The 22,692-nt window shown below is 49.8% G+C and overlaps 11 protein-coding genes across 11 annotated transcripts; 8 read left to right on the top strand and 3 right to left on the bottom strand.

The window, feature by feature from the left end:
- Nucleotides 1–280: 280 nt before the first annotated feature.
- LCP9604111_274 (putative AP-1 adaptor complex subunit beta) lies at nucleotides 281–2,874 on the top strand (the record flags this gene model as incomplete). The annotated part of the gene is made up of 7 exons (XM_039068589.1): nucleotides 281–357; nucleotides 432–452; nucleotides 529–660; nucleotides 723–1,360; nucleotides 1,413–1,981; nucleotides 2,031–2,392; nucleotides 2,445–2,874. The coding sequence occupies 7 exons, from the start codon at nucleotides 281–283 to the stop codon at nucleotides 2,872–2,874; spliced, it is 2,229 nt and encodes a 742-aa protein (XP_038932822.1).
- Nucleotides 2,875–3,604: 730 nt separating this feature from the next.
- LCP9604111_275 (NAD(P)-dependent alcohol dehydrogenase) lies at nucleotides 3,605–4,768 on the top strand (the record flags this gene model as incomplete). The annotated part of the gene is made up of 2 exons (XM_039068590.1): nucleotides 3,605–3,781; nucleotides 3,869–4,768. The coding sequence occupies 2 exons, from the start codon at nucleotides 3,605–3,607 to the stop codon at nucleotides 4,766–4,768; spliced, it is 1,077 nt and encodes a 358-aa protein (XP_038932823.1).
- A 262-nt stretch (nucleotides 4,769–5,030) lies between these two features.
- Nucleotides 5,031–6,706, top strand: LCP9604111_276 (threonine synthase THR4; the record flags this gene model as incomplete). Its single annotated transcript, XM_039068591.1, has 2 exons — nucleotides 5,031–5,084; nucleotides 5,147–6,706. 2 exons carry the CDS (start codon nucleotides 5,031–5,033, stop codon nucleotides 6,704–6,706), a joined length of 1,614 nt encoding a protein of 537 aa, XP_038932824.1.
- Nucleotides 6,707–7,853: 1,147 nt separating this feature from the next.
- On the top strand, nucleotides 7,854–8,511 carry LCP9604111_277 (uncharacterized protein; the record flags this gene model as incomplete). The annotated part of the gene is made up of 2 exons (XM_039068592.1): nucleotides 7,854–7,856; nucleotides 7,927–8,511. The coding sequence occupies 2 exons, from the start codon at nucleotides 7,854–7,856 to the stop codon at nucleotides 8,509–8,511; spliced, it is 588 nt and encodes a 195-aa protein (XP_038932825.1).
- A 365-nt stretch (nucleotides 8,512–8,876) lies between these two features.
- Nucleotides 8,877–9,476, top strand: LCP9604111_278 (putative isochorismatase family hydrolase; the record flags this gene model as incomplete). The annotated part of the gene is made up of 1 exon (XM_039068593.1): nucleotides 8,877–9,476. The coding sequence occupies one exon, from the start codon at nucleotides 8,877–8,879 to the stop codon at nucleotides 9,474–9,476; it is 600 nt and encodes a 199-aa protein (XP_038932826.1).
- Nucleotides 9,477–10,026: 550 nt separating this feature from the next.
- LCP9604111_279 (uncharacterized protein) lies at nucleotides 10,027–10,308 on the bottom strand (the record flags this gene model as incomplete). The annotated part of the gene is made up of 2 exons (XM_039068594.1): nucleotides 10,027–10,216; nucleotides 10,271–10,308. The coding sequence occupies 2 exons, from the start codon at nucleotides 10,306–10,308 to the stop codon at nucleotides 10,027–10,029; spliced, it is 228 nt and encodes a 75-aa protein (XP_038932827.1).
- An 841-nt stretch (nucleotides 10,309–11,149) lies between these two features.
- LCP9604111_281 (uncharacterized protein) lies at nucleotides 11,150–12,659 on the top strand (the record flags this gene model as incomplete). The annotated part of the gene is made up of 7 exons (XM_039068596.1): nucleotides 11,150–11,153; nucleotides 11,233–11,267; nucleotides 11,324–11,507; nucleotides 11,558–11,742; nucleotides 11,791–11,942; nucleotides 12,017–12,266; nucleotides 12,324–12,659. 7 exons carry the CDS (start codon nucleotides 11,150–11,152, stop codon nucleotides 12,657–12,659), a joined length of 1,146 nt encoding a protein of 381 aa, XP_038932829.1.
- Nucleotides 12,660–13,047: 388 nt separating this feature from the next.
- On the top strand, nucleotides 13,048–14,718 carry LCP9604111_282 (uncharacterized protein; the record flags this gene model as incomplete). Its single annotated transcript, XM_039068597.1, has 1 exon — nucleotides 13,048–14,718. One exon carries the CDS (start codon nucleotides 13,048–13,050, stop codon nucleotides 14,716–14,718), a length of 1,671 nt encoding a protein of 556 aa, XP_038932830.1.
- A 298-nt stretch (nucleotides 14,719–15,016) lies between these two features.
- On the bottom strand, nucleotides 15,017–16,234 carry LCP9604111_283 (zinc-dependent alcohol dehydrogenase family protein; the record flags this gene model as incomplete). The annotated part of the gene is made up of 4 exons (XM_039068598.1): nucleotides 15,017–15,058; nucleotides 15,117–15,187; nucleotides 15,240–15,335; nucleotides 15,385–16,234. 4 exons carry the CDS (start codon nucleotides 16,232–16,234, stop codon nucleotides 15,017–15,019), a joined length of 1,059 nt encoding a protein of 352 aa, XP_038932831.1.
- A 1,379-nt stretch (nucleotides 16,235–17,613) lies between these two features.
- On the bottom strand, nucleotides 17,614–19,468 carry cspA (putative cell surface protein; the record flags this gene model as incomplete). The annotated part of the gene is made up of 2 exons (XM_039068599.1): nucleotides 17,614–18,500; nucleotides 18,565–19,468. 2 exons carry the CDS (start codon nucleotides 19,466–19,468, stop codon nucleotides 17,614–17,616), a joined length of 1,791 nt encoding a protein of 596 aa, XP_038932832.1.
- A 1,462-nt stretch (nucleotides 19,469–20,930) lies between these two features.
- LCP9604111_285 (DNA primase subunit PRI1) lies at nucleotides 20,931–22,570 on the top strand (the record flags this gene model as incomplete). The annotated part of the gene is made up of 3 exons (XM_039068600.1): nucleotides 20,931–21,118; nucleotides 21,180–21,377; nucleotides 21,436–22,570. 3 exons carry the CDS (start codon nucleotides 20,931–20,933, stop codon nucleotides 22,568–22,570), a joined length of 1,521 nt encoding a protein of 506 aa, XP_038932833.1.
- Nucleotides 22,571–22,692: the final 122 nt, after the last annotated feature.

Genomic DNA, 22,692 nt, shown 5'->3' on the forward strand with positions numbered 1-22,692 from the left:
GAAGCCACCATTTGTGGACAACTTTGATCGTCCGAAACACCCTTTCTCTCCTTCGCCCCCATTCCTCCTCGAAATCTACCCACCCCGGATTGTTCACGCACCTCTCTGTGTTTGCGGACAAAGTGACGAACAATCTCGACAGATTCCATTCCCTGACCTCGCGCGACCGTGAAGCTCCCAATCCCCCGCAGTCGCCAAACGCTACTCGATTCCCACCCCAATCCCATATCTCTAGGCGGAGGCACGACCTAGTCGTTGCTGAAGCTTATACATCCTCGCCATGGCGATGAACAAGATCCGCGGCGCCTTTGCGGTGCCTCGGAAAGGAGAGACATTTGAATTGCGAGCTGGACTTGTGTATGCGGCCCCCTCCACCATGCGCTGGCCACCTTGCCATGGCGAATGATGGATGATATTAACTATTATGACAGTTCCCAGTATGCGTATGAACGGTATGTATGGCAGTGAATCCTCAGTCTGCCCCTGGTAGTATATGACGGAGACGTGGTTTGGCTGACAATGCAACAGGAAGGAATCCATTCAAAAGACAATCATGGCCATGACCCTAGGAAAGGATGTTTCGGCCCTGTTCCCGGATGTTCTCAAAAACATTGCTACGTCCGATCTTGAGCAGAAGAAATTGGTCTACCTCTATCTCATGTGGGTACCACCGTACAACTCAAGGTGGCTACGTATGCTGATCGGTCGAATCTCACTTTCAGGAACTACGCCAAATCGCACCCTGATCTATGTATTCTCGCCGTGAATACCTTCGTGCAAGATTCGGAAGACCCCAACCCACTGATTCGTGCGCTAGCAATCCGGACAATGGGTTGTATTCGGGTGGAGAAGATGGTGGACTACATGGAAGAACCGCTGCGCAAGACCCTCCGAGACGAGTCGCCATATGTTCGCAAGACCGCTGCGATCTGTGTTGCCAAGCTTTTCGATCTGAACCCGACAATGGCCATCGAGAACGGGTTCTTGGAGATGCTTCAGGAGATGATTGGAGACCCCAACCCCATGGTCGTCGCCAATTCAGTGACCGCACTTCAGGAGATTCAGCACACAGCACCCGAGACACATGCTCTACAGATTACTGGTAACACTCTGCGGAAGATGCTGATGGCTTTGAACGAGTGTACGGAATGGGGGCGCGTGACTATTCTCTCAACTTTGGCCGAGTATAAGACTACCGACGTGAAAGAGTCGGAGCACATTTGTGAACGAGTCGCTCCTCAGTTCCAACATGTTAATGCCGGTGTGGTTCTTGCGGCAGTCAAGGCTGTGTTTTTACATATGAAGAACGTCAACCCTGACTTGTCGAAGACCTACCTAAAGAAGATGGCTCCGCCATTGGGTATGCTCCCACGCTGCTCTCATTGCACTTATTTTTTACTAATTCTGTATAGTTACATTGGTTTCATCAGCCCCCGAGGTGCAATACGTTGCATTAAGAAATATCGACCTTATCTTGCAAAAGGAGCCTGACATTCTCAACAAAGAGCTCCGTGTTTTCTTCTGCAAATACAATGACCCCCAATATGTCAAGTTCCAGAAACTTGAGATTATGGTACGCATAGCGAACGATCGCAATGTGGACCAGCTCCTTGCTGAATTGAAGGAATATGCCCTTGAAGTCGATATGGACTTTGTCCGTCGAGCTGTGAGGGCAATCGGCCAGGTTGCCATCAAGATTGAGAGCGCCAGCGAGCGGTGCGTCAACACGTTGTTGGATCTCATTAACACCAAGGTGAACTACGTCGTTCAGGAAGCGATTGTTGTCATCAAGGACATCTTCCGGAAATACCCTGGCTACGAAGGCATCATCCCGACTTTATGCCAGTGCATTGATGAGTTGGATGAGCCCAATGCTAGAGCAGCACTCATCTGGATTGTTGGAGAGTACGCCGAGAAGATTAGCAACGCGGGTGATATCTTGAGTGGCTTTGTAGATGGTTTCAACGAAGAATTCTCTTCGGTTTGTTTTTCCTCCTGGTATATGCTACCACCTCGACTAACCTATCTAGACACAATTGCAAATCCTCACAGCTGTGGTCAAACTCTTCCTCAAGCGGCCCGAGAAGGCACAGGGCCTGGTACAGCGGGTACTCCAGGCTGCGACATCCGAGAACGATAATCCAGATGTCCGTGACCGAGCGTATATCTACTGGCGTCTTCTGTCCAACACCAGCGATCCAAACGCGACAAAGAACATCGTGCTCTCGGACAAGCCCCCTATCGTCACCACGATACATTCACTGCCACCGGCACTCCTCGACCAACTCCTTTCCGAACTGTCTACTCTCTCTTCCGTCTATCACAAGCCCCCCGAGCAGTTTGTCGGCCACGGCCGATTTGGCGCTGACGCCGTCATGCGCGCTGCTATCGAGTACGTATTCAATTCCCTGTTTTTGTCGAATATGTCGCTAACCACTTCTCAGGGAACAAATCCAAAACGCGCGCGAGAACCCATTGGCCGCGGCTGCTGCCGCTGCCGCTGGCGGCACCGCAGGCCCCGCACAGTCGCAAAACAACGTCGAGAACTTGCTGGACATCGATTTCGACGGTGGTGCCCCTGCCTCCGCACAAACCGAGCCTTCTGGCGGCCTGTCCGGCCTGGAGGGTCTGGCTGGTACCCCCGTACGTGTAGCGTCCCCTACAGCTGGTACCCCGACAGCCCAAACAAGCAACAACCTGGATGATCTCTTGGGCGTGTTTGGAGACTCTGGTGCTGCTCAACCCTCATCGAGCGGTGCCAACAGCAGTGATATCATGAACGGATTCTCTGGTCTTGATCTCTCTGGTAATGCGGGTCCTTCTTCAAACAACCAGACTAAGAAATCCAACGACGACATCTTGTCACTCTTCTAGAGCAATGGCAGTGATGGTATAGCCAAGTGTGTTTAGCCCACCTACTGGTTGATGTTATTTCGGGTGTTTTCGCAAGCGAGCATCTGAATTGAACGAGATAGATTGTTTTCTTTTAGTTGTTTAATTTTGCTTGCATCTTTACCGGACTTCAAAAGGCCTGTACATTTCTGCCCCGAATATCAATTTCTTTATGAGTTTTTGGCAAAGCTGCCCTCATAGAATAGCATTTACCGACCATCCCTTGTAGTGGAGAGATAGGCCAGCGAGATGCAAATAGCCTCCCGCTTTTTCTCGGCCGATGCAAGCCACAACTCCACCGCGTGCGAAAAATAGGAAGAAAACCTCATCCCTGCGCTTTGACCCCACAAATCTCTGACTTCTATGCATGAAGTATATCGTCCAATGTATTACAGCAGATTCTGTCTATGCAGGAGATATGTACTATGCAGATGCTGCTATGCTAGCCCAACTTATCTCCCCTACTCCACCTAGATAGACATCACACACGTTATGGGCCACTGGGCCAGTATGGGCCCCTCAAATTGCGAATTCACACAAAACGGATCCATCGGATAAGAACGCGGCTTACCAATTAGTGATTATACCGAGGTTTTTCCAGTGTCAAACGCCGAGTTGGGATCGGGGTTCGGACCTGTCCCGCGTCCAAGCGTATAAATAGGGCAAAGCTCCCGGAAAAGTGGTGCACGGTGAACACTTCCAATCCGACAACATGGCGGAAACAGACTACAAATTCGAGGGCTGGATGGGTCTCGACCCTAGTGCCGGCGAGGGCAAGATGGTCTGGCAAGAATTCGAGCCAAAACAATGGGAGGAGACCGATGTTGATATCAAAGTGTCTCACTGCGGCATCTGTGGCTCTGATTTGCACACTCTTCGGAGTGGCTGGGTATGTTTTATGTTTTCCGTACAGACGCAGCGTTGTGCAATATCTGTATAAAAATTTTAAAAAAACCAGCAAACTAACATTCCACAGAGACCCACTGCCTACCCCTGCTGCGTAGGCCACGAAATTGTCGGCACGGCCGTGCGCGTGGGTAGCAAGGTATCCGACATCCAGCTCGGCGACCGCGTCGGTGTCGGTGCGCAGAGCGAGTCCTGCCTCGGCCGTCTCGGCGACTGCGAGGAGTGCGCATCAGGCCTGGAGAACTACTGCTGCAAGAAAGTCGTCGGCACGTACAACAGCGTCCACTACGACGGCAGCAAGTCGTACGGCGGGTATGCCAGGTACCACCGTGTGCCTGGCCACTTCGCCATCAAGATCCCCGATGCCATCTCGTCGGCTGATGCTGCGCCCATGCTGTGCGGCGGCGCCACCCTCTACAGCCCGCTGAAGCACAACAACTGTGGTCCTGGCAAGCGCGTGGGCATCATTGGTGTTGGAGGACTGGGTCACTTTGGCTTGCTGTTTGCCAAGGCTATGGGGGCTGATCAGGTTGTTGCTGTCTCCCGGAAGTTGGCTAAGAAGGAGGATTCGCTGAAGATGGGCGCGGATCTTTATATTGCGACTGATGATGAGCCGGACTGGGCTACGACTCATGCTCGGTCTTTGGATTTGATTGTTTCGACTGTCTCGTCTACTAAGATGCCGTTCAACGACTACCTGGGTCTGCTGAAGACTGCTGGGTCTTTTGTGCAGGTTGGTCTTCCTGAGGATGGCGGATTGTTCGCTCCTGTTCGGAGTTTGATGCGTCGCCTCAAGCTGCAGAGTTCCCTCGTTGGTAGCCCCAACGAGATTCGGGAGATGTTTGAGCTTGTTGCTGAAAAGGGAATCCGCCCGTGGGTGGAGGTCATCCCAATGAAGGATGCGAATAAGGCGATTGTGGATATGGATGACGGAAAGGCCCGCTACAGATACGTGCTTGCCAACGAGTAAAAGCTTATAATTAGATAGCTAGAATAGACGAGAGATGTGCCCACGAATGAAGATCGAAGTGTTGAAAGTATAGCCGTCTAGTGTATCTGTAAAGATTGGTCTACGTTAGGGCCAATCAAACCACGCACGTGAGCGCCGTTCTCGGAGGCGCTATTCCATTTTGGGAACTCAGATTTCCCCCGCGGTGGAATGAATCATTCCGCCTCTTCTTCTCTACTTCGGCTTCAAAGATTTTCTGTTTGAGTCAATTGACGGTCGCATCATGTCTCCTACACTATCACAACAGTATTTAAGTACCCGCGGTGCTGAGTACGGGGTGAGTTGGAAAATAACAGTTCCAAGTTTCATTGCAAACATGTTACTCACCAATCTATCTAGAGAACCTTTGAAGATGTTGTTCTTCAAGGCCTGGCCTCGGACGGTGGTCTTTTCATCCCTGAGGAAATCCCTGCTCTTCCCCAATCATGGGAGACCGAATGGCGCGATCTGAGCTTTGAGGATTTGGCGCTCGAAATCATGTCGCTCTATATCTCTACGGACGAGATTCCCCGAGAAGATCTCAAGAGCATCATCTATAAGTCCTACTCGACTTTCCGACACCCCGAGCGCACTCCTTCCGTCCTCCTTGAAAAGAACCTCTACTTGCTCGAGCTATTCCACGGCCCGACCTTTGCCTTCAAGGATGTTGCGCTAAGTTTCCTCGGAAACCTGTTCGAGTATTTCCTTGTTCGAAAGAATGCTGGAAAGACTGGCAAGGACAGACACCACCTTACCGTTGTCGGTGCTACTAGCGGCGACACTGGTTCGGCTGCTATCTATGGTCTCCGCGGCAAGAAAGACGTCTCTGTCTTCATTCTCTTCCCCGATGGCGGCCGAGTCTCTCCTATTCAAGAGAAGCAAATGACAACTATCTTGGATCCTAATGTCCACACCCTCACCGTGGCGGGCTCCTTCGACCATTGCCAGGATATCGTCAAGGCGCTCTTCGCCGATGCGGACCTTAACTCCACCCACAACATCGCCGCGGTCAACAGCATTAACATGGCCAGAATCCTGGCCCAGATCACCTACTTCTTCTACTCCTACTTCTCCCTCACCAAAACCGCCTCGTTCACCAAGGAATCCAACGTGCGCGTGGTCGTCCCGTCCGGCAACTTCGGCGACATCCTTGCCGGCTGGTTCGCTAAGCAGATGGGTCTCCCCATCGAGAAACTGGTGATTGCCACCAACGAGAATGACATTCTCGATCGCTTCTTCCGCAGCGACGGCCACTACACAAAGAAGGCCCTCGACGCGACCACCGACCACGGCGTGAAGGAAACCTACAGTCCAGCCATGGACATCCTCGTCAGCAGTAACTTCGAGCGCCTCCTCTGGTTCCTGTCATACAAAACCGCCAGCGGCAGCGAAGCCGAGCGCCGCAAGATCGCCTGCGAAAGTGTCAGTGGGTGGCTGAACGAGCTCAAGACCAACGGCGGCTTCCAAGTCCCCAGCGCCGTCCTCGAAGCCGCCAAGGTCGATTTCGAGAGTGAGCGCGTCAGCAACGACGAGACCATCGCTATGATCCGTGATATCTACAAGACTTCCTTCCCTAAGGGTCTTGGTCCCGGCTCCGCCAAGAGCTCCAAGACCGGTGGGTACATCCTTGACCCCCACACTGCTGTTGGTGTTGCTGCTACGCGCCGCTCGTTGGCGCGCAACCCTGAGGATATCCATATCTCTCTGTCCACTGCCCACCCGGCTAAATTTGCCAGCGCTGTGGACCTTGCTCTGCGTTCCGAGGATGGTTACAACTTCACGGAGATCTTGCCCCAGGAGTTCATTGGTTTGGAGCAGCGTGAGAGTCGGGTTACCGCTGTCGGCGAGAGTGCTGGATGGCAGGGCGTCAAGGAGATTGTCAAGGCGGAGCTTGAACAGGAGTTGCAGGGGTTGCGATAGATCCGGACTTGGCAAGAGAATAACGTGTTATGAAATTCACCGAGTTGGTGAGATTCAACGGGAGGAGCATGTGTATGCTAAAAAAATCTTGTGTTGTAGTATAGACATGTTGGTAACGTTTTCACTGTTTTCCTCCCTTCTATTAAAATATATTTCCAGTTTTTTTTTACACCTATAATCTGAGGGCTTGTTGAATCGATACTGAAAATGACTGCTCAGATTGGACAAGTATCTGTTATCCTAAGTATTAGTACTATTCATGCTGGATAATGCCTGAAGAGATGAAGCTATTCAGAGATCACCTGATCTGTCAATATCGGCGTTATTCATCAAGTGGGATGACCGGTGGAACTTCATTGGTGACTTTCCTCGCCCCACCGGAGCTGTCATTACCTTACTCTTTTCCTTTCACCTTCACTTTTGTCACTTCACTTGTGAAATCGAAAGGTTGGCAAAATTCTGCACAATGCCACCTCCTGCCAATATTATCCCCTGGTTCAAATGTGACTATCCAGATTGCAACGCTAAATATCGGCGTAAAGAACACCTGAATCGACATCGTAATCATCATGATACGGAAATCAATCTCGCCTGTCCTTATTGTGAGAGCGTCCTAACCAGGAAGTGAGTAATTTCTTCGATCCCGTGGGAAGACTCAACTTAGAGAGTAATCAGTGACCTGTTGCGACGCCATGTCCGGACTTACCATCCGCAAAGAGAACTGCCTCCGTCTCGAAAATTTAGCGCATGTACTGCATGTCATGCACGGAAAGTCCGTTGTGAAGGTGTATTGCCATGCAATGCCTGTCAACATCGCGGCGTCCTTTGTGTGTCTAGTGGGGATGAAACCGTAAGCGAACAACAATTTTCGATCGATGATCTCTGCCCTTTGCCGCCTGTTTCCACGATTGATGATTCCGTTTCTGACGCTCCCCGGTGGATTGCTCATGACTATATTGATATTTACTTTAATACTTTCCATCCAAGATGGCCGTTTCTTCATCGAAGTACATTTGACTTCGCCAAGGAACCTTGTGTACTTGTTCAATCCGTTGTCGCAATCGGACTTTGGGTGAAAGGGACTCAGGAGGCACGAGACGCATCGATACGTCTACATAATCGACTATGTTCTGCATTTTACGCTCAAATGGTGAGAAGAAGAAGCATGATAAAAGTAACTGCATATAGAATTGTGTGTTGATATCATCTTTTTGCTCTAGGACCAATGGTGCATCTCCAACTCCAGTCCACGCCAACACATAAATACATCGTGGCCTATAACATCATTTCAAAGTGTGCTCTTGAATATCATTCTTTCTCTTTTCATTGCAAGGGAGAATGCTAGTACAGATCTGAGCATGCAATGCCGATTACCAGACGACAAATACGACCTCTTGGCTGCGCTTGTTCAAAGCTGTCGAAGGTCGGGGATCTTCTACTACCCTAACATGCTTCTGCAACACGATGCCGATGCACCACTCGCGCTTGTATATGTGAGCGTTGAAGAGATCAAGAGATTTGGACTAGCCCTCTATAAGGTGTGCCGGTTGTCCACTCCCACTTCCTTTGATTTGAGCGGAGAATTTTCCAATGGTGGCAGAAACGATCTTTTGACCCTGGCCGACTTGTCCTTTTGCATGCCCGACAGTGATGAGCTGTGGAACGCTCCATTGGGCGGGGAATCCGAGGTGTTAAACAAGTCCGATTCATCTGCGGTCGGACGGGATAATGGAGATGCGAAAAACTGGATATCTCAAGCATCTGCTCTTCTACACGACGCACGAGTTGGCTTTGATTGGATATAGGAGAAACCGTCATAGAAGATGCGGCTATTTCGCCACATATCAAAATGCAGCCTATAAATGCATCGAACATATTCCCTTACTATTTTCTTGACAAATACCTTTGTAATATTTTTTTGTCAATAAACGTACATTGGATCTGCACCTTCGCCACCCCGAGGTCCACAGTCACCGATCCTTGACCGGGTGGGATGGCCGTAAAGTGATCGGCCTCCAGGTGGGATGGCCGACCCGTTTCCCCGCAAAACCATAGGGTTTCTAAGCAAAGAGTAACGAAGTACATATAAACCGGCTCTTCTTTTTAATATCGAGTGTTCCTACTGCAACATAATCCAATCCTCCATTTTCTAAAAACCTCTTTATCTACAATGGCTTCTACCGCTCAATCCTTCCGCGAGATCGTCGGAATTCCCCGCTCCTCAGCTTCCCCGAAGGACTCAACCCTCATCATTATCGACGCCCAGAACGAATACGCCACAGGCGCTCTCAAGACCAAAAACGTTACAGAAACCCGCAAATCCATTTCCAAACTACTGGAACGTTACCGTCAAGCCGGTAACGGCAAAAACATCGTGCACGTCGTCCACGAGGTGCCCGAAGGCGCACCCGTCTTCACGCCAAACACTCCCTTGGCACAAGAGTTTGAGGAACTCACCCCTAAAGCGGGCGAGAAAGTGGTTACCAAGAACTTTCCTAGCTCGTTCGCAAAGACCGATCTGCATGACTATCTGCAAGGTCTAGGCGATGTAGGAAAGAAAGTCGTGTTGGTTGGCTATATGGCGCATGTCTGTGTCTCTACCACTGCCCGAGCGGCTGCTGAGCTTGGATATGATGTGCTGGTCGTGAGGGATGCAGTTGGTGACAGGGATATCCCTGGTGTAAAGGCCGAGGATCTGGTGTCTGTTGTGTTGAGTGAGCTGGCGGATGGTTTCGGGACTGTCGTCTCCGAGGAAGATATTCGTGCATAGGCAACTGATGCAATCTGAAACTGCGAGGACTATTGGATCGTATTCAAAATCTTCGGACTGTATGAAATTCTTTCCTATTTCCGGGCCTCTAATATACGCACATTGTGCCGTGTTCTGATAACAGATTCTTAGTAGGGGAATGTGATCATCACGTTTCGGGTAAAGGAAATAGTGTACCGGATACTACGCCAAGGATATGCCAAGACACGCCAAGCACGGACGGGTTTGCGGGGCAATCAACGGCTTCTAAGATGTTCATGTCAATGGATGCCGGTCCATACCTTAATTGTCTCAATTCCCTATTGCCTTTCGGATAATTTCCGAAGCCCGTTAAGTCCCACTACCGCGGAAGAACTGACAGTCTTGGCAATGGAAATACAACTTATAGATAGTCGACATTTGTTGAACACGGAGGAAAAGGTTGAGCTGGAACCTGCAGTACGCAATAACCTTGGAGCTGCATGTCTCAGTTCAAGGCTAAAATTTGAATTTTTTTTTTTTTTGCCGACATGTGGCAAGGGGTGTGACCCTGGAAGCACTGGCGATGCCGTCAAATGAGAGAAGGAAGTAAGCGTGTGGACCCGAGATCCAACCTCCCTTGGCGCTGTTCCTCGTTGCTTCTCGAGTTCCTTTGGCCTTGGCTGTGCTGGTTTGATGCTTGATCAATAGAAAAATCTGGAGTTCTTATGACTTGGTCCAGAAAACAGAGCGAGGGAAAGAAATGTTGGCTTCCACGTTGGCTTTGATATTTCTGAGTCCGGTTTCTCCCATAGTCTTCCCCGTATGTAGCTCACCTATGTTCTTTTCTCCTCTTTCTCTTCAGGTCAATCATTCCAGATAGCCCAATGCATTCGTATTGATCTCCCAGCTTCCTCTCCGAGACTGTTCATTTTAAGAGTATTCCCTCATGATAGGTTTCAAGGTAGCGAACGAGGAGGATGACGGTCTAACTGTATATGGTAGCGAGTGGTATTGGTTTATGTAAGAGACTTAATAGTAATAGTGATAGTTAATTAAGAGGTTATATCTAAGGAAGGGAACAAATGTGTGGATTATTAGTAAGAATCTGGAACGATAGGATGATAATTGGTGAAGATATCATTAGCTACCGATATAAGTTTCGGCTCCTTTCAAGTCTAATGCGGTCTTCGGAAGCTTACTTTACTTAATTTGAAGATGGAATATGATAGAGTCCTACTATATGCAGTTGCAACTCTGGTAACCGATATGCCGACCCCTAAAACCCATGGCCACTTCCGAAAGTCGAGCCGAATCCCGACTTATTTGCCTGAATTGCTATGGATTTACGGGTTTACGGGTTTGCAGGTTCTGGCGCAGTCTAGACTCTGCACTTATATGGACGTTGAAGGTGGGAAGTCATGACATCATTCTCCTTCTACGTCGTTAGTCTATTAGACTTGATTTCTTTATCAAAACGGCTAAAATCTGTACCGAGGCAGAGGCGCAAGTTCCACTAAAAGATTGCAATTGTTGCGTTCTAGAATTTTGATATCATCTTTTGAGGACGATAATCTCTCGGTCATGCCGAGTGATAGGTTCCCTCTACCGAGTTCCAACCTTAATATACATATTGGAAGTTTGGTTGAGCCTCACAAGGCTGGCCAGTGTCGTGGGCTTCGGATTCTTTTTACCGCCAATTCTTATTTCACCTGATGGGTATCAAGTTTTTCAGGTGTAAAAATCAGGCCATGATAGATAGTCGGAACCGGCAAAGCCTCGGAGAAATCGGAAATAGTAGATGTCAAGCATACATGTTCCATCTATAAATCAGTATGTTCCACCTCAAGTTCGCCTGTGTGCAATTGTTGAATCGTCTCTTTTTACAGAATTCTGACTACACCTCCAATATGTGTTTTTGCGGGATGTGCTCTTGCAACTCTGGTTCGAAATCAGTCGGGTCACAATCCGTTGAGAACCTGGTGTACGAAATTGTCAAACCGAGCTTTCCTTGCGGTGAGAAGCTCAGCAATAGAAGATGCTTCCGCAGAGCTTCAAAGATCCTTCTCATCGGTGAGGTGCCTGGTTCAGAGTTATAAGCAATCCATAACCCAACGCAACAGGATCCTCGGGGTGTGGGAAATCGACCGTGATCAAAAAGCTACGGATGCGGTTCGGTCGAGACATTTCTTCTCGCGAAAAAGAGGAAACCCGTCTTGTTGTTTACGAAAACATATACAGTGCTCTTGCATGTGCTATTCGTGAACTACAAGCCCAGGGCCGTCTCCTGGACAATGCGGATGATGGGGTAAGGCTTCAATCTTCAGGATTCATGGCAATACACTGACACTACCAGGTCATTCAAACATTCTGGAGCAATCAGGAGTTCGGAATGACCCAAAGTCGATGGAACTGCGAATTGCTCCTATCAATGCGGGAATTGTGTCACAGAGCAATTGTTCTGGCCACTGCTCTTCGATTCATCAATCCGGAGAGCTATCTCAGAATGTACGCAGCTGGGTCATCTTGCAACCAATTTCTCCTCCTGGATTCCATCATGGACCACGGCTAATGTATGACAGGTTTCTTTCTTCCTACAGCCACGTTCTCCAGCCCGAGTGGAATCCTACCGAAACAGACGTAATACAATGCTACGTCCCAACCAAGTCGTTGAGTGGTGCATGGATCAGCAAAGACCTCATAGCATTGGAGGCCAATACTAAACATACGACGCAAAAAGAATTGTCCAAGATTATGCCATTAGTTGACGGTATTGTGTGCGTCGCGGATATCTCAACTCTCGACTACCGATATATGGTAGACCCCGGGAAAGTGAGTCTAACTGTGCCACTCCCCTTCCTTTCTACCCCAGTTGCTCACCAAATCAAGTCTCAATTCAATGAATCGCTGGGCCTTCTCGAGGAAGTCCTAGGCAGCCGGGGTCCCCAGCGGAAGCCGATCCAGCTCTTACTGAACAAAACCGATATACTGCGCAGGAAGCTAAAGCACCTGGGAGTATCCTTGTATTCCGAGGGCGGACTCTTGCAATACTTCCCTGGTTCGGCTGAATCCGTTGCCAAGTGCTTCAAGGAGCACTTGGGATATTGCGACGAGTATTATCTACGGGAGATTTGTGCTCTGGACGCAACATGGATGAACCACATTTTCAAGGTGTGGCGCGAAATGATGTTCAAATCAAAGCTTCTTGCTGCAGGTGTTATGTGAGAATCGGGAATGGCTATTTTATCTGTATATACATGTTGCATATCCTTCTCATCTGTCTTTAGCCAAGTATCTTAGACTTAGATATCAGTTAGACCTCCCACTTCTCATGATTAATGAACAACCAACTATTTGAGACATTTATGCTTGACAGTAACCGAATTTCAAGTGATTTCATAAGTCTTGAGCCATTAAATAGCCAACCCAAGTAAGTCTATGTGGCAATACTCTCTCCAGCCACAGATGTCATGACGTGGTCCACTTTTCAAGTAAATCATAGTTAAGTTTTATCATCTTGAAACCTACCTTACTTCTTATTTTTTTTCATAAAGTCTGAATCTCTATCGTTGTCCATCTCTACCTACCATCCTTCGATCTGCACTGAATCGGCATGCATTTTCACAACAGAGACTCCTCCTTTCACTCGACAGATACCGCCCAGAATTCGCCGGATTCGGCGTCCTATCACGAAAATGATAAACCTCCATCATCGCCATCTGTCGAGCTCGTTCCAGGTCAAAAGGGTCGACTAGCTGGTGGGAAGTATCTCCAACCTTCCACCTCCCACCATGAACACTTCACAACCCTTGATTTCGACTTTCCTTTAACTGGCACCAAAGCGATAGTCCAAGGTGGTAAGCAATATATCTTGATTGACTACACCTTTGGAGACAAAGAGAATCCATTCAATTGGAGCCCTTGGAAGAAGGCATTAGTCTCAGGCCTCCTTTGTTTGATGACCCTTTTCATCGGCCTAGCGACTACTGCCTACAGCTCTGGTATCACCCGAATGTGTGCAGATCTCGGCGTCTCCTTGGAGCTCGGGCAAATGGGTCTGTTCACCTTCAATATGACCTGCGCCTTGGCACCATTGTTCCTAGCACCTTTTTGCGAACTTGCTGGGCGACGCATTGTCTACGCGGGTGCATACGTGGGGTTCTCGATTATGTTTATTGGCCTTGCACTAGGCAAGAATATCGCAACTATTCTCGTATGCCGAGCGCTGCTAGGTCTATTCGGTTGTGTAGGGACTATTCTTGTCGGAGGTACCTTTGGCGACATGTACCACCCCGAGGATCGAGCTATCCCTATGGCCTCGTTCTCGTATGTCGCAATTCTCGGTACCGTTGCTGCTCCAATCTACGCCGGCTTCATCGACGAGACAATTGGCTGGCGTTGGATTGAAGGAATCCAAGGTCTAGCGAATGTCCCTCTTATGCTCATCATCGTATTCTTCTTTCCTGAGACTCGGGGCAGCATGATGCTTTCTAAAAGGGCCAAGATTCTACGTTCAAAGACGGGTGATCAACGCTATGTCGCTCTGAACGACCTCGAAGCACCTAATTTGAAGCGTATGCTATACAACTCTTCCGTAAAAGCAGTAAAAATGCTTATTACGGAACCTGTTGTTTTCTTCTTCGGTCTTTGGATTAGCTTTGCTTGGTTCTTGACCTTTCTCTTCTTATCGGTGATCCCTATAACCTATGAAGAAAAGAAAGGCTGGAGCGAGGGCGTTGCCGGCCTCCCATACATCGCGCTCTGCATCGGCACGACCCTCGGCTTCATGATGCATTTCCTCCAAATTCACAAATACAACACAGTCCATAAAGACAAGACCGATGAAGAAATGCGTCCGGAAGCCAGACTTTACGGTGTCATGTTTGGAGCCGTCGCGCTTCCAATCGGCCTGTTTATCTACTCCTTCACACAATACGCATATGTACATTGGATCGGGCCTATGATCGGGCTTGGTCTGATTACATTTGGAATTTTCTTCATCTTCGAGTCGTGCTATAGCTTCACGTCGGATTGCTACGGTGAAACTTCCTCTTCGGCGATCGCTGGACAGGGATTCATGAGGAATACGCTCGGCGCCGTGTCGCCTCTATTTGCTTCCCAGTTCTTTCATAATGTTCGCAGCCAATATGCAGGCCTGATTCTGTCGATCATAGCCGCTTTCTTGACTGCGATCCCTTATGTGTTGTTTGTTTATGGTCCGGCAATTCGATCCCGATCTAAGCTGGCGAGTGTGCCTCAGCGTCGGCCTAGCTCCGGTCTTTGAAGACTATCAGTGCGGTGGAGAAGGTCCGATGCCGGATGTCAAGAATATTTGAGTCACATTTTCCATAGGGATCTATATTGGACTATTGGACTATTGACCCACTCCGAGGAGAAGAGAATGTAACAAAAACAGAACGATCTACATGTGGGCAGAGTGTATAATTAGTGAATAACGGTATAGTTAAGTGGCAGTAACGTGGATAATTTAAGATTTACAGAATCTGAAACATTTAGATAAGAATTTCAGATATTTGCATTGTGGGAATTCGTATTACTTTGACTGAGCCATGTAAAGCTCACTATGTTGAACGCAAATGTATCAGAATTCCAAGCAGAATACACTGTACAGGCTGTCAGGTGTTAGACTTGTCATTCTTGGACTCCAAAATCCAGGCCTACCTTCAGGGCCTGATGCGTAGATGCAGCCCCAAAGGTGGCGTATGCGGTTGTTGCCTCGTCGAATGAATAATCTGCAACAAACAATCAGATAGAATGTCTTCACGGTCGAGGTTTAGGACTTACGATGCGTGACTAGCGAGTTGACGTCCAACTTGCCCTCTTTCACTTGCTGCAGCAAGGAGGGGATTGAGATCGCATTGACCAGCGACATGTGGATACCTAGGACAAATTAGCACAGAAAGGAAGCATCAATGAATACTTGACGAACTTATGTTTCGGTCCCATAATTTTTCCAAATGTAAATCCACCTTTTTGCCATGGACTCCCATATTCGCGATGCGCCCGCCAACAGCCACCAGCTCTTGGCACAATTGGAAGGTAGCTGAAATGCCAACCGCCTCAATGACAGAGTCAAACCCTTCATTTTTGGTCAAGTCCAGGAGCTGTTTCTTTGCGTCTGGAGCACCAGAGTTAATCGTATAATGCGCACCCAATTCCCGCGCTTTCTCTAGACGCGTATCGTCCAGGTCAACCATGACAATCATCTCGGGGTTCTTTAGGCGCGCAGTAAGAAGAGCTGCAATCCCCACCGGACCCGCACCGACAATCACCACCGATCCTGCTGAGTGGACGTCTGAACTGAGCACACCGCATTCATAGCCTGTCGGCAAGGCATCCGAGAGGCAAACCGCATCACGTGCGTCTATAGAGGAGTCCAAGCGGTGGAGCGACCGAGTTGCGTGCGGTACGCGTACGTACTCCGCCTGGGTTCCATCGAGATGGTTGCCAAGAATCCATCCTCCGGATTCGCAGTGGGCGGGAATACCTCGCTGACAGTAACGGCACGACCCACATGATGTCATGCAGGAGATAACCACTCGGTCACCTACTTGCAATCCTTGCACGGTGGAGCCCAAGGCCTCAACAACCCCAACGCCTTCGTGACCCAAGACAACGCCAGATTCTGCGGTTTGGATGTCGCCTTTGATGATGTGCAGATCTGTTCCGCAAATGGACGTATGCAGCATTCGCACAACTGCGTCGGTGGGCTCCTGAATGGTTGGCTTGGGTCGTTCTACGACTTCAATCTTGCCATTGTTGCAAACAAGACCCTTCATGGTTTCTTGGATTAAAGTGTAAGAGGTGTGGGAAAATTGTCGGTGCGAGTTGAAGGAAGGAAAAGAAGTCGACGGCGTGATAGGAGAAATGGAAGGGTTGGGTCTTTGGGAATTTATATACCAGCTCTGGAGGGGTGGAGAACGTGGTAATCGTCGAGGATAGAAAGATATGGCCCTTATTGACGTCAGGCAGCCTGGCTTGGTGGACCTAGAAAACTAAAACAAGGCATTAGTCGTGATAGATATGCTTATGCATTGTGTGTGGGACTCGTACATTGTTCATGATGTGGATGTTGGAAACAGATCGCGGTTTCGGGGGCACCTCGGAAATATATCAGCCAGATCAGCTGATTGTAGAGAGTTTCGAGTAATTTCAATAGCTTCGGGCGGAGGAAGGTGATTGGTTCAGCCGTAAGAACTAGTTAACTAGCCGGACTCCTGCTCGTACATTATTGAGTTATCCTCGTACGTTTGCCGTTAGACGGATAAGGAATGTCTTGGCCGGCCTAACATATCCGAGAATATGCATCTTTGACTTTCGCATGATTCAAGCACTGAGTCATGACGGAGAACAATAATACTTTCTTTGTGCATTATCAATTTTGAATCCATTTGGCCGGAACCGGAAGAAGGTGGCTTCATCGGAATAGGTGGCCTCTACAGTATCAAATGAGTTATACAGTTGCCGTTAAACTATATATTGCGAGTGACAATATCACAAGTTCCAATCAGCCGTAAAATAATACCGCATATCATGATCATAAGACATACTATAAGAGAGGCATTAAAGAGTAGCATCATGATATTTGCTAACCTTTCCGTTCTCATCTTCCATCTATACGCTTGAACCAAATTTTCATGTCATTCATAGTGAACTGGACAAAAGCGTCAAGTGAATAACAGAATATCAGTGCAGCTAGAGAGAACGCCTTTGGAAATTCTATAATCAACGAATTCGAAAATTCCTACGATTAGGGCTAATGTGTGGAGTTTCCTCGGAAATTTCTTAAAACAAGATAAATCGACTTTTCATTCAATGCATATGCTTCTCAAACGAAATATAATCTTCAAAACATACAAAGAGCGAAATAATCCAAGCAATAGACACTATATTACTATTAGTATACTTAAAATAAGACCGATAAAGTTCACAAAAATCTCGAAATGACCAAGCAACCGTTCTTCCTTAATCCTTCGGCCCTGTTAAAAGCAAAAGGAGGAATTCCAAGCGGGGCATAGGCCAGGCATCCAAAAAAAAAAAATACCGAAGGTACCATGAGGTCTCTGATCCACACCACGAGGACCAGAGAGGTCAGGAACCGAAAGGGATCCGGATCTCAATAAAGAGATGGATCGACCGTCGAGGCTTCTCAACTGATTTACAGGAGAGCCATGAGGGCAACAACACCAGCAAGGAAGCCAGCAACGGGCTTGACGCTGGAGGCAGCACCGGTGAACTCGCCAGCGGAGGGAGAGGCGCCGTGCTGCTCAGGGGTAGAGGGCGCCTCCGGGGCGGAGGGAGTAGGAGAGCCGGAGGGCTGGGCAGCGGGCTGGGACTTAGCAGGGACGGCGGGCTGAGTCTCGCCGGGAACAGCGGGAACAGCGGGCTGGGTCTGTCCAGGAACAGCGGGGACAGCGGGCTGGGTCTCGCCGGGAACAGCAGGGACAGCGGGCTGGGTCTCGCCAGGAACAGCGGGGACAGCGGGCTGGGTCTCGCCGGGAACAGCAGGGACAGCGGGCTGGGTCTCGCCGGGAACAGCAGGGACAGCGGGCTGGGTCTCGCCAGGGACAACGGGGACAGCGGGCTGAGTCTCACCAGGAACAACGGGGACAGCAGGCTGGGTCTCGCCGGGGACAACGGGGACAGCGGGCTGAGTCTCACCGGGGACAACGGGGACAGCGGGCTGAGTCTCACCGGGAACAACGGGGACAATGGGGGTAGCGGGCTGGGTCTCGCCAGGGACAACAGGGACAACAGGGACTGCGGGCTGGGTCTCGCCGGGGACAGCGGGATGAGTCTCGCCAGGAACAACGGGAACAGCGGGGTGAGTCTCTCCAGGGACAACGGGAACCACGGTGGTCGGCACAACGGGAGCGGTGGGGCCTGCGGTGGGGCCTGCAGTGGCAGGCACAGTGGAGTTGTAGAAGGTCAAAGGCTTCTCATCGCACAAGGTGCACACGGTGGTCTTGGTGATGGTGATGGTGCTTGTTCCGGTGACGGGCACAGTCCAGGTCTTAGAGCCAGAGGTGATGGTAGACGAGGAAGCTGGAGATATTGTTAGGATGTGTGGTTCAAGTGGTACGAATCTGGTAGAGGTTATAGGACTTACTAGGGCAGGTGGTGGTCACATAAGTGAGGGTCTTGGTGGTGCCAGGCTTCACAGGGAAGTGAGGCTTGGTGGTCTGCTCGGGCACAGTAGTGGTTCCGTTGGCCCAGGTGGTGGTGCTGTGCTCGGGCACCGGGGTGGTCGAGGTGGTGCACGGGGTGGTGGTATTGCTGTACACCGGGACGGTGGTGCTATACACCGGGGTAGTGGTGTTGTGCACAGGGATGGTGGTGCTATGCTCGGGCACCGGGGTGGTCGAGGTAGTGCACGGGGTAGTGGTGTTGCTGTGCACCGGGATAGTGGTGCTATACACCGGGGTGGTGGTGTTATGCACCGGGATGGTGGTACTATGCTCGGGCACCGGGGTGGTCGAGGTAGTGCACGGGGTGGTGGTGTTGCTGCTGTGCACCGGGATGGTGGTGCTATACTCAGGGACCGGGGTGGTCGAAGTAGTGCACGGGGTGGTGCTGTTGCTGCTGTGCACCGGGATGGTAGTGCTATGCTCAGGCACCGGGGTGGTGGTGCTATGCTCAGGCACTGGGGTGGTCGAGGTGGTGCACGGGGTAGTGGTGCTGTGCACCGGGGTAGAGGTGGAGTGACTGTGCACCGGGGTGGTGGTGGTAGAGTGCACCCGGGTGGTGGTGCTATGCTCTGGCACCGGGCTGGTCGAGGTGGTGCACGGGCTGGTCCACGACTCAGACGACTCAGTGGACTTGCTCCAGGACTCGTAGGTCGAAGACTGCTCGGCCGGCTTGGACCAGCTCTCGCCCCAGCCCTCAGCCTGGGCAGGGGTAGCAACAGCAGCAGAGCTCTGAGCAGCGGGACGGATGAAGTCCTCGCCACGAGCCTGCATGATACCGGCAAAGGCCGGGCTGGCAAGAGCCAGAAGAGCAACGGAATTGATCATTTCGAGAGAACAAAGTCTTAACAAACAAACTTGGAAAGATAACGAGTGAAGAGATGATGAAGAAAATTTCAATGATGGACACAGATGAACGATCTTATATGCCCTGTTTGAGAAGACTGGTTCCAAGTCATGACGGATATGGTGTGCCACGGTCGTGTCCAGGTCAGAAAGGTAGACCTGAATCACAATGTCACCATATGAGGCCGAATGCAGGTACTAGGACAGCTCAACTCCAGATGGCAAAGGCACAGATGGAAGGCCATTGGACAAAATCTCGCGCAATGATACATTCATATGGCAAACTCAGATGCAAACGTGACAGACTGTAGTTTCATTGGGGTAAGTGGTGCAGGAGGTCTCCATCTTCATCCACTAGAGTAACCTAATGCGGAAGCATGGAAAGAGCTTGGCAATCTCCATACGTCTCCACAAACTGCGAGAGTAGTGAGCAAATCCCCGGGGGGACAGCATATTGCTTCATTGCGATAGAGAAAATCGTTTGATAACGGTTCAAGACACATGTGTTTTGGATTATGTGGCCAGCAAAATGCTCATTCTGGATCTCCAGGGTTAGCAGGGCGGTAGCCATGACTCACCTCCGGACAGGGGGATAGTAGATCATATTCAAACGGAACCACAATTGATATGACAAGGTTCCTCCGATTGGGGCTACAGACCCCACGGAGACGAATAGCCTCGTGGGCTAAGCTATTGGACCAGAAGCAGGCAAAACCGCAAGTACGAATAGGCGTGATTCCATCCAAGATTGGAGCTCTGGAATGTGGGAATAGCCTCCGATTGAGTATAGGGCCGTTCCATTGGTAGGTGCCACCTTGAAAGAATGTACACGCGAGCTCGACGTATTTCCGGAGCACAACGATCCTATAGGCTCGCAAGACATCTTTTCTTTGAGTTATTAATCGGATGTGGCCCATCGTAGCATCGGCGGCTGCAATCAATGACGGGGACATCTCAATCTAGTATGTTGTACTGGGTTAGGCCAAGCCTCCACTGCGCGAAGATGGGGCTTTCGCCGCATTAACATTGTGGCTCTCATCAGAGATTGATATCGGAAAAGTCTTCAACCAATCCGAGAATGTGATCTGTGCAGCCTGCACGGTTGTTATTCCATTTTTTTTTGGAACAGCAGGGAAGTCTAGATGTCATCCACGGATCCTGGTGAATGAGAGGTACAGCAGTGAGGTACTACGCAGATTTGGCCGCAAGCGGTAAGTGGATGAGCATAGTACCTCGATATCCTGACTGCCCTCCATAGTAAAAGCAAGGAACAACCCGCTTTCGGTCATATATGATATTTCCATTTTAGGATAGCACGTGACGTAGGGCTTAGGGCAGACGCGTGCACGGGGCATCGCGCGTCGCGCGTCGCGCCTTCCTGTTTGGGTCCAATTAAGCCCCGGAGAATCTTGAAAAGAGCATCTGCTTTGCCCATTCGCCCACAATGCCTCACTCAGTATCATCCGGCTCTGCGCAGAATGATGATGAGATGCCGGATGCCCCTCCAGTCGAGACCTCAACTGAGACTCGCGTCAGACTCGAGGATATGTTCGACGGCGATGATGATGGTGATGACGATGAGGAGTTCCCGGCTTCCGCAGATGTGAAGATGGATTCTCCGCCAAAGGAAGAGTGAGTGCTAAGCTCTTGTACAGTAATATTGGACTCGACTGCTGACAGAGGCTCGCAACAGGCCTCCAGCACCAACACCATCGGGTGTGGACCCAGATATCATGCTCGCCTTTTATCAACGACTTTTCCCCTTCCGATACCTCTTTCAATGGCTGAATCATGGAATTGTACCCACAAAAGACTTCGGCAACCGCGAATTTGCATTGACACTGCAAAATGACGCCTATCTCCGGTACCAATCATATCCAACTGCTGACCTGTAAGACCCATTTCAACTTTGATTGTCGGATCCCGTTTGAGCTAACACGTATGCCCAGGTTCCGGAAAGACATACTTAAAATGAACCCTTCTCGTTTCGAAATCGGACCTGTCTATAGCACCAACCCACGCGATCGGAAAACGCTACGAGGCGGTCAGATGAAGCCAGTCTCGAAGGAATTGGTTTTTGATATTGATTTGACTGATTACGATGATATTCGTACATGTTGTGTCAAGGCGAATATTTGTGCTAAGTGCTGGTCATTTGTGACAATGTCAATCAAGGTCATCGACACCGCACTACGGGAGGACTTTGGGTTTGAACACATCCTCTGGGTTTACTCTGGTCGTCGTGGTGCTCACGCCTGGGTATGCGATCCCCGTGCGCGCAACCTCACAGATGACCGACGCCGAGCCATTGCTGGTTATCTTGAAATAATCCGCGGGGGGTCACAAAGCGGGAAAAAGGTCAACATCAAACGGCCACTACACCCCCATATTGTACGCAGTCTTGAGTTGCTCAAACACGACTTTGCCCGGACCACACTCGGTGATCAAGATACATTCGAATCTGCCGAGCAGGCAGAACGCCTTCTGTCCTTGTTGCCTGACAAGACCTTAAACGACTCCTTACGGAGGAAATGGGAATCCTCTCCAGATCGTGCCAGCACCAGCAAATGGGCCGATATCGATTCACTTGCAAAGACCGGTAAGAGCAGCACGTTAAACCCGGCGACGCTCAGGGATGCGAAGCAAGATATTGTCTTGGAATATACCTACCCACGCCTGGATGCCGAGGTCAGCAAAAAGATGATTCATTTGCTCAAGAGTCCCTTTGTTATTCACCCCGGCACTGGCCGTATTTGTGTTCCCATCGATCCTCGCAATGCAGAAAACTTCGATCCTCTTTCCGTCCCGACGGTGATGAACCTACTTGCTGAGATTGATGAATATGACGCGAAACACTCTGTTGGCACAGCGGAGGCAGATATCCCCGACGCTGAAGGCAGTGCGATGAATGGCTCCGACATTAAGGGTAGCCGTAAGGTGCAGGATTATGAAAAGACCAGCCTGAAACCTTATATCGATTTCTTCCGTTCCTTCATCGCAGGCCTCATCAAGGAAGAGCGTGCTGGTAAGCGTGAACGAGATGATAGTGGCCCTGTTGTTAAGGCTGATCCTATGGAATTCTAACCGCATCGTGTTCATGTTTGTTCCATTTGCCTAGCGTTGCCATAGGATTATGACTTTATGTTTTGTTAATTACCTCCACCGAATTTTACTTTGGACTTATATCAAGGGATCGCGCTTGGGAG

Source organism: Penicillium roqueforti, assembly GCF_015533775.1.
Source record: "Penicillium roqueforti strain LCP96 04111 chromosome Unknown scaffold_01, whole genome shotgun sequence".
NCBI classification, from domain to species: domain Eukaryota; kingdom Fungi; phylum Ascomycota; class Eurotiomycetes; order Eurotiales; family Aspergillaceae; genus Penicillium; species Penicillium roqueforti.